This window comes from Neopelma chrysocephalum, unplaced genomic scaffold (assembly GCF_003984885.1).
Source record: "Neopelma chrysocephalum unplaced genomic scaffold, ASM398488v2 Primary Assembly neopelma1_65, whole genome shotgun sequence".
NCBI lineage: Eukaryota > Metazoa > Chordata > Aves > Passeriformes > Pipridae > Neopelma > Neopelma chrysocephalum.
Window position 1 is genome coordinate 4747767 of NW_020897722.1, and position 9201 is coordinate 4756967.

Here is a 9201-nt window from a genome sequence, read left to right on the forward strand (position 1 = left end):
GCATTTTTCAAATAAAAAGAAATAAGAATGGAGTTAAACACTTACTGCTTCCCTTTCCTCCCAGGAACATGACTAGAAGTAGGTATAACACACTAATTCAGCTTGTGACAGCTTCAAGCCAGTGTGTCTGTGGCATCCACGTTTGTTGTACCTATATATGTGGATGGTATATGGAAGGGGTTTACCATTTATTCTAGGTCTACCTTGAACAGAAGCATTGCATGGGGATTAATTTTTTTAAAAATCAATCTCATGCATGTATAATAAATTCCACCCCCTTTCAAACCCACTCATGCACTTGGATTTCTAATGAATAAGCCTGCATATTTATTCATGAAGATTAAAAAACCGTAGAGATAGAGAGGCAGCTGGCTGAACTATTTTTTTTTATTATTATTTTTGTTCTTTAAATCTGCTGACCTGTGATCAGGAGTAAAGAGGAAAACCCTCACTGATTAACTTAGCTGGGACAGACAAAATGGCTCAGCGATTTACAGCTTAGGTACAGAATGTGGATTCATCAACTGGGATGCAGAGAGGGGAGAAAGTGGGACTGAAAATATCCTTTTTATGTTTTAAAAAACACACCAAACCCACAAAATGACTTGTTTTCGAGGTACACCTTGCAGAACCCTCAAACATGAGGTCCCTGGTTGCCCTCCCCTGCTGCGGCTGTGCCGTGCCCAGGTGTGAGTGTGTCCTGTCCCTGTTTCCCACAGGCCCTGCTGCTGTTGGGTGGCATTGCTCTCTCCTGCCTGGCTCTGGACCTGCTCTTCCTCCTGTTTTACTCCTTCTGGCTGTGCTGCCGCCATCGGAAGAGCGAGGAACATCTGAATGCTGACTGCTGCTGCACGGCCTGGTGCGTCATCATCGCAACCCTCGTGTGCAGGTACGTCCGTGCACCCAAAGTTATGTGGGTTCCCCCAAGTTATTTGTGGTGATGCATCCTCTGCATGCGCCTCCCTACTTGAACTGCTGTCTGTAGTTAGTGATTGTTGGCAGTAATCCCTCTTTCTGTTTGATGTGTGTCTGTGTTTTAAATATCTGTAATATATTTTCTTCCTTTCTACCACTCGCTGAACTGCCTAATGGTTCGAGCAGTGTGAAAAGGAATAGCTGATGTCCTGCTCTTTGATACTTTTCAAGTGAGAAATGAAGGACACTCCATCCTTGGGAGCTTATCACTTAAATAGGATGCACACGGTTGAAGTATTCATCAGGTCTAAATGCAGATTTCTTGGAATCTGGTGTCCAAAAAGAATGGCTGTGTGGGAGAGTAGATTAGGAAGAAAGAGACACAGATGATTCTTTTGGGTTAGGAAGGATTGGCATTTGACTGGAGGGAATGTTGAGATTTTGCAGCATGTGTAAGACACTGCTGCATTTCATTATCTCTGCTAATGTGCCATCTCCAAGGGCACTCCAAGTAATGGTTCAAGGGTCAGCAATGCTTCCTGTTATGACTGAGCAATAGAAGCTTTTGGACATGAGGTGAAAAAAAGGATTTCTGAAAAGCAAGAAAAATCCAGTAATTAGTGGAGAATGTGTGTAGAAAGAATTCATAGAGAGAATTTCCTAGAAAGTGAATGGTGGGGCATCTGAAGGGAGGTACATGTTTGCAGACTCTGAGAAGGAGCCTTGGATCTTGTTTTGACTTGGGCAGAATGAGTACTTGGAGCTCTCTGGATGTGTGTGCCCCACATTGAGCACTGCATTTCTTACCAATTCCAAGCATCATCTATTCTTGCCCAAGACTCGGGGTGGCTTTGGTTGCCCCTCTGTGGGTCTGGCAGGTCTGGGAGCAGTCCCTTAGTCAGAGGAGACAGCAATGAGTCGATGGGATTTGACGGTGCCTTGTGGTTCACTCTTTGTGTGAGCCTGATGATAGGTGGTGGATCTGATGTGTGATCTGTTTGTAGTGTGTTCCTTGAAGCCCAGGCTCAGCTGTTCAAGGGCCAGACTGTGCTGCTGAGGCATTTGTGTATTTTCTCTTTCGAGGCACATGCTTAAGAGACTAGCAAACCCTTGAAGTATTGGAACAAACAATGCAGAGCAGGCATTGTGTGTTGAGTTTAGCAGCTGGGGATGGATTTACTTGTAGAAGCAGGGGCTCAGGGCTGAGGAGGAGACCTTCTGTACCACCTGGTATTGCTGTGTTTGCAGGGAGCTCTTCCGTGCTCTGCTGATTGCAAATAGGTGCCTGGAATGGAAAGGCAAACCGCAGAACAACTCGCAAAGAAGAAATCTCAGCCTCATTCACCTTCCTTTTAGTGAGCTTAAGAGCTTCAGCTGCATCCATTCCAATCCACTGAGAGTGCTGTGGTCCTAACCCTTTCTTACAGAAGCTCTGGCTGATGCTATTTATAGTTGTGCTGCTGCTACAGGCCCTTGTTAGCTATTGTTGTGCAGCATGTGTGACCGAGACAGCTGCTGCAGTGTGGTAGTTGTGTTTGTTTTTAATTGTAGAAAGGGTGACAAGGAGGTATTCTGCACCTCTCCAGAGCATCTGTGAGACAATTTAAAATTGGAAAGTCTGAGTATAAATTCTGGTAAACTTGATGCAACTCTGACAAGTCCACAAGCTGGAAAACTGCTTAGGCTTCCTCAAAATCTTAACCACTGGTGTACCATTTGTTTCTGCAAGTATTAAATGCAGAAGTATCCTTGGAACTTAGAATCTACAGTGATTTGGGGTGAATATTTGTCTTGACTTTTTTAATTAAGTTTTTAATTTCCTCCCTGAAGTCCTCGCACTTGAACAATGAGCAGGTTGGTACCGTCATGGTGAGTGAAGGTGCTGTCCCAGTGCTGCTGTTCCTCTGCAGAGCCAAGGTTGGTTTTCTGCCCCTCTACAGCAACTGGATGCCACAGGGCCCTGGAACCAGAGCCTCCTGGCACTCTATGCATGTCTGAGAATGCAGATACAGATTCCAACAAGCAGGGACTCTAATCTGTGCTAGCAGGAAGTCACAGTTAAGTACCAACAGTTAGATTGGTCCACTGGATATATTCTATCCTAGCTGTGTGTTACACGTAACAGAAGTGCCAGACCAGCCATGGCTGTAGTGGGGTGTAAGGCTGTTCCAAACATCAGCCTGGGAGACAGTTTGTAGCACTGTTTGCAAGAGGAGAGGAGTAGCTTGGGTGCTGAAACAACAAGAGGTTCCAACCAGCAGCTGGTCCAGTCTGTCTGAGTACTGTGAAGTGGACTATTGTCTTCCCAGCTGAGAACTAGTTAACTCTGGTTAAGTCCAGCTGTGCCTAGTACATGCTTATCTAGGTTGTACTTAATCCCAGGGGGTTGTTTGTACTGTGAATCCTGCTGTATGCGCTGGGTCACTGTTTCCTAATATCTCACTGTTTCCGGTGTGCAAAAGGGAGAATGCTGAGCCAGCAGGGAGGCATAACTGGTTAACAGGAGCTCTCCAACAAAATGTCTCTAATGAGCCTTCCCAGTTGCTCCAGCCACAAAGCTGCAGGAATTATTAGCCTACATTATTCCTTGAATACTTAGTTCATTTCTAGTCCTTACCAATTTTGCTTGGTTTCTGTGTGTGGGGAGCTGTCTTATAAATCACCTCATCCACCAGTTAGGTGACCCTAACTGTCCCAGAAGGGAGCTCAGCACCTAGGGTGGGAAGAAAGCTTTGTGGAGAGGATACCTGAAAGAAATGGGTACAAATAAATGGTGAAAACTTGCTTTCTCAAGTGCCAGTAACAGCACTTTCCCTTGGTGCGAAAGTGCAAGGTGGTAATTAGGCAGACAAATTAACATTCCTCCTGAGAACAAGAAGTCTAAAAAGGGTTCTTCATAAGAAGTTCCTGTAATTAAAGATGACTTGGTGTAGTTAGATTATTCATTTCTAAGGATGTGATTTGAATGGCTAGTGCTCCTCTTTTCAGACTGGTGGCTGGGTACCCAGGGGGGTTTTGCTGTGTGTGTGTGGGTATTACAGCAGGAGGATCTCGTCACCAGAAGGCACATATGTGCTCTCTGTATCAGATTAATGTGCTGCTGTTCATGTATATCTTGTGCAAATCTAGAAAACATTCTTTGTTTTTTTGCAGGTCATGTTGCAAGCAAATTCAGATTGACACTTGATTTGTCTTTTCTGGTTCTTTATCGAGGGTTTCCAAAGCCCATGTGACTCTTGCATACCAACAGTGGCAAAGCTGCTCTCCAGATTTGAATTTCTTGAGTCTTGCTGAAAAGTGATACTCAAGTGTGTGTACAACCTGCAGGCCTCTAAATCACACTGTTGTATCTGTAGGAATACATAGAAATCCTGGCATGCTGCTCTTCTGTCTCACTTGTATAATTCTTTGAGGAGCTGGTAGTGTACTGTCTAGTGGGTTTCTGTGGGTGTGCACTGGTGGTGATAGCATTAAGTTCAGAAGTACAATGTTTTCTTGACTTAAATAAGTGGGTTTCCTAAAACTTACCAAAATTATTGAGTAGCCAAATGTTTTTTTAAGTGCACTATTGAGAAGCAGGAGCAACTTTTTAGATAGACCTTGATAGATTAATTTTTAAGATTTCATTCAAAAACATGAATGAGAAGAAAAGCAGGGGAGGGGTGGTGATGGTAGTGGAAGTGACAGGAGACTGATAAAGGTAAGTTTGGAAGGAGGAATTGAGAATGGGATAGTATAGATTTGGGAGGAGAGAGGTGTGTGTGTGCTAGGGAGGGGAGTGTGACAGAAGCAAGATTGGCAGAAATAGAGATGACTTTTCTATAAGAGTGCTGCAAATGTGTTGGAGTATCTTCCACAGGGTGCTAGGGTGGAAAAGAGCTGTGTCATTCAGGAATGATGTGCTTGTATCCAGGATGTGTGACAAAAATACAGGCTTCTCCATTGGGTGATGATTTTGTCATCCTGTACTGGGAGATGGATCTGCTGTATCTTAGGCTACTGTGCCTCCCGGGGTTCGTGCAAGAAGCCATGTGATTTGTCCTGACCTCAAGGACTTATGCTGTTGGGTTAGGATGAGTTGATCTATTTTTACTTTAGAAGAATGCACTTAAATAGAAGGAGCCCCTCTGTTTCCCTTTAATCATATAAAAGGTAGTTAAAAACTAGTGTAAATCCTTAAATCTGCTTTAAACAATAGCAACTCATATCAGCGTGTGTGGGCAGGGATTTGAAACAACTGGATTGGATTTAGATGAAGCCAAATGCAAACAGAAAACTAGGCAGCAGCAGTTCCCTCACTGCCTGCCCTTCAGCTCTGCTCCCTCCTCAGTCACAGCGTGAGTCCAGGCAGCTGCCCCTGGCCTGGCTTCTGGAATGGTTTCCCTCCCTCTTTAGAGTGATAGAAAGGGAACTGCCACAAAACTGTACAGCCTGCTCCTAGGGGGAGGAATGGCTGTGTAAGTGCCCCTTGCTAGCACAGGGTGTGAATGCAGGGCTGGCTTTTGCTGAGCAGTAATGGAATAATTAATGCTTTATGTGTAGTTTCCAGTGAATGTGTGAGCTGCATGTCTGGAGGAATTTATTACTTGGATTAAATGGCTTTTATCCCAGTTCTTGTTGCTGTAGTGTTTTCTTTCAGGAGTAGTGGCTGTGCCTGGAGGGTTGGGGCAGTGGGAACTGTGGTTGGTGCAGGGATGGATGGGAAGCCTATGGAAGGCTGCTGGGGTAGTTCTGCCTCCAACAGGGTAACAAGTTTCAAGTCATTTGCCTGTAGTTGCCAGCTCTTCATAGCTGGTACCTCTGAGTAACCTGGCTAATGTACCTGCCTGTGCTGCATCTTTAAGGACAACGTATCTGCTGCTACTTCAGACTGCTGGTTCTGAGTCTTTCTCATCAAAACAGTGCTACTGTGTTGGGAATACTGAGAGCCAAGCAGCAGGTTTTGGGTACTTACCAAGTGCTGAAAGAATAGGCTTCTAGTAGCTGTAACAGGCTGAATAGAAATTGCTCGCTAATTAAAAGGGTCAGATCTGCCTATTCAGTGTCGAGAACGTTCTGGAATTTATTTGGTGTCTATAACAGAAACAACTGTTAAAGTTTTCTGCAGCTCAGGAGGATGAAAGGGTCCATCTGAATTTGTTTGCTCTGATAAGACAAGGGGAAACTCAAGCCATGGCTTTGCAATTGCTGCAATGGGATGCTGAGTTGCCTTTATCCTGGGCATAGCTCTGGATCTGTAATCTCTCTAGTTCAGGGGGAGGAGGGGTGGTGTCTTTTTTATCCCTTCCACCCCCGTGCATCCTAGGCATGCGTTATCAAGCTCTGATAATAGCTGCAACCAGGGAGGAATGCAGAGGGCTTTTCTCTCTTTAGTTATCAGCATAATTTGCATTAGGAAAATGTTTGAGGAATGGTGTTCCTGAAAAAGAGGCTCATTTCTTCTATTAATGCTAAATATTTAGAGTTCCATACCTGCTGCCTCTCTTTCTGTATACAATGTAGGCTGCCTCATGTCCCTAGAAGACTCCTCAGCTGAGGCTTTTATGGGCCAAGCTCTCTATAATTTATGGAGATTCAATTGCTGGAAAAAGCATGAGGCTGACAGAGATTTTCCTAGTGGATCTGCTTCCAGTTCATGAGCTTGCCTTCTGTTTCTTGTTACGTATGAGGAGAAAGTACAAAAATGGCCAGGTGAACTATATTATTCTGCTCACTCTTTTGAAGTGGATGAGCCCAGGAAAGGAGGGATGGATGCAGGAGAGGAGAGTTGTTTGGACTGCAATGAACGTGCCAGAGCAGATCTTTGCAAGAGTCTGTTCTGTAGACAAAGCCCACTCTGGCCTGCCTGCTTGGGTTCATTTCCCAGCTGGGTGGTGGTGGTGGTGAGGAAAGCCTGGTGTCCTTTGGTGACCCTTCCTATTAAACAAAGGCACTTACTTGTTCTGAAAGCTCTTGTTTGGCTTGTTTCCTTCCTCTTTGATTCCTCCTTCAGACCCACTTTGGAAGGGCAGTGCTATAACCTAAGCACAAAGCTGTTGTGAGGGAACTAAATGTTTCATCCAGAATAACTTTAGATTTACAACAAAACCATCACCACCACCACTTTGCTTGCCACTACCACAAACGCAACGTTGATGTCTTGAGAACCTTCCTAGAAAAGATCATGGATACTCTCAAGCTAAATATGACATGAGAACAGAAAAACTGTCTTGGTAATGTTTGTTTCCCCTGAGTTTAATTGTGTGATCCCTTCACAAGTTCTTTACTCTTCTATTATTAGGAAATATGGACTTGGGAAGAGGAACTGTGAGTTCCTGCAGTGATATCTTAATACAAGAGGTATTGCTGACTTGCATGAGATAATCCTCTGGTTGCAACTCATTTACAGGATCTTCCTCCTTTAAGTGAGGCTTAAGTTAATATGGTTTACTTCATAATTGGGCCAGACTGATATGTGTGGACAGTTATGGCAAATCAGCTGATAGGTGGTAATTTGTTAAGCAGCTGGAGTTGAATTGTGTCTGCAAGCTTGAAATTCACTTGCTTTAAAAATAAATAAGCCTTTTGTCCCAGTAAGTTATTAAGCCTCCCCTCCCAGTACTCTAAATCAGTGTGACACAAATGTTTCTAATGGGAAGATAAATCAAGATGATGTTCATAGATACTTCACAGGGTAGAGAAAAGGGCATGCAAAATGTATCCAGAGGAACCACCACCACGGGCAAGCAGTCACAACAAGCTCTTTGTGTCCTGCTTTAAACAAATGTAACAAAACAGTCTGCATTTCCTGTCCAGAGAGAGCACATGTCTCCCGACACAGCAATGGCAGCTCTTGCAGGAGCCACTGGAGAGCTGCATGGCTGACTGGGTTTTTGGGAGTTCAGATCCAGCCACAGACAACCAGGCAGTTCTCTGACAGATTTTCATTATTTTACCATAAATGAAATATGCATTTTGCGTTTTGCCCTTCATCGCAGGGATGCTATGTGGAATGTTTACAGGTGTATTTTTCCAGCAGTTACCGAGGAGCAGAACCACTCCAAGCTCCCTTTGGGAGGCAGCGGCTTCCCTTCCTGTGGAAGGTGCTGATTTGCCTATCCAGAGTGCTGTAGCCCTGTGTTATACAACTTGCCTGTTAGCTTTAACTCTCCCCTTTCTTGCTTTCTCTCTCTGCAGTGCTGGGATTGCTGTGGGATTCTATGGGAATGGGGAGACCAGCGACGGCATCCACCGGCTGACGTACTCGCTGCGCCACGCGAACCGCACCGTGGCCGGGGTCCAGGACCGGGTGAGCCCCGGGAGGGATGGCAGCAGATACGGGTAGGGTGGGAACGAGCAGACTTGCTCAGCACCTCTCCTCTCCAGTCTGGCTGCGCCTGTGTCTCTTCCTGGTTTTCGTTCGTATCTGGGCTTATACATGTGCTAAAATTTCCATTAATGGCGCGGTGATTTCTTCAGCTCTTCTAAAAATATCAAAGCAAACACAGCTTGTTAAACGAAGTCTTCTCTTTGCTAGGTTTAAAAACAGCTTCTGATCAGCTCTCTTCCACAACAGGAAGAGGAGGCAGGCCAAAGCAGACAAATCTCTTAGTAAAATGTTGCCTTTTAATACCATCAGTTGTTCTTGTGCTACCTCTACTTCCACGGTATCACACTGCAACCCTGACAGCTGCAAAATGTGAATGTGTGTTAAAAGTTCAGCTGAAGTACCATCACTGGGCTACTTGCAAACAATCTCCATTATAGATGCTTTTAAGTTGCTTTTGAAGGGTAAGCAGTCTGAGCCTGTTAAAGCAGAGGACTGATAATCTGGAAGCTGTCCATGACTTGCTAGTAAGAATGACTTCCCTTTAACTTCCTTGACTTCCTGTCCTTCAATATTTTTCTTTTTTTCCCCCTCTTTTTGCTTTCCCATACTCCAGGTGCTGGATACTGCAGTGGCCCTGAACCAAACAGTGGAACCCAACTTGCTGGTGCTGGAGGAGATGTTCACGAAGCAGACAGACTACCTGCATGTTGTCCAGAAACTGCAAAGTCTCTTGGATGATCTGGTCAGGCAAACAACTGAGATCCCCTTTTGGAAGAATGAAGAGGTGTCTCTGGAGGAGCTGGCGATTCAGATTGACCTCTATGACTGGTACAGGTGTGTAACAGTAGTAGTGCTGTAGTGCAGTGGTTGTAGAGTCTGCTTTGGCCTGTTCTGCAAAAATTATGTGCATGTTCTGGGTGGCTGAGCCAGAGGCTCTATATATCACTGCAGATGCTCTTGGCCCCCGCAGCTGATTC

The 9201-nt window shown here is 44.9% G+C and overlaps 1 protein-coding gene across 2 annotated transcripts in view; it reads left to right on the top strand.

Annotated features, from left to right (window-relative positions):
* The window catches only part of TTYH3 (tweety family member 3), a 75911-nt gene that overhangs the window by 36922 nt on the left and 29788 nt on the right, over nucleotides 1-9201 (top strand). For both annotated transcript variants that reach the window (XM_027683488.1, XM_027683489.1), the window contains exons 2-4: nucleotides 720-889; nucleotides 8092-8203; nucleotides 8838-9058. In XM_027683488.1, coding sequence (XP_027539289.1) covers nucleotides 720-889; nucleotides 8092-8203; nucleotides 8838-9058 — 503 coding nt within the window. The remainder of the gene's footprint in view (nucleotides 1-719; nucleotides 890-8091; nucleotides 8204-8837; nucleotides 9059-9201) is intronic.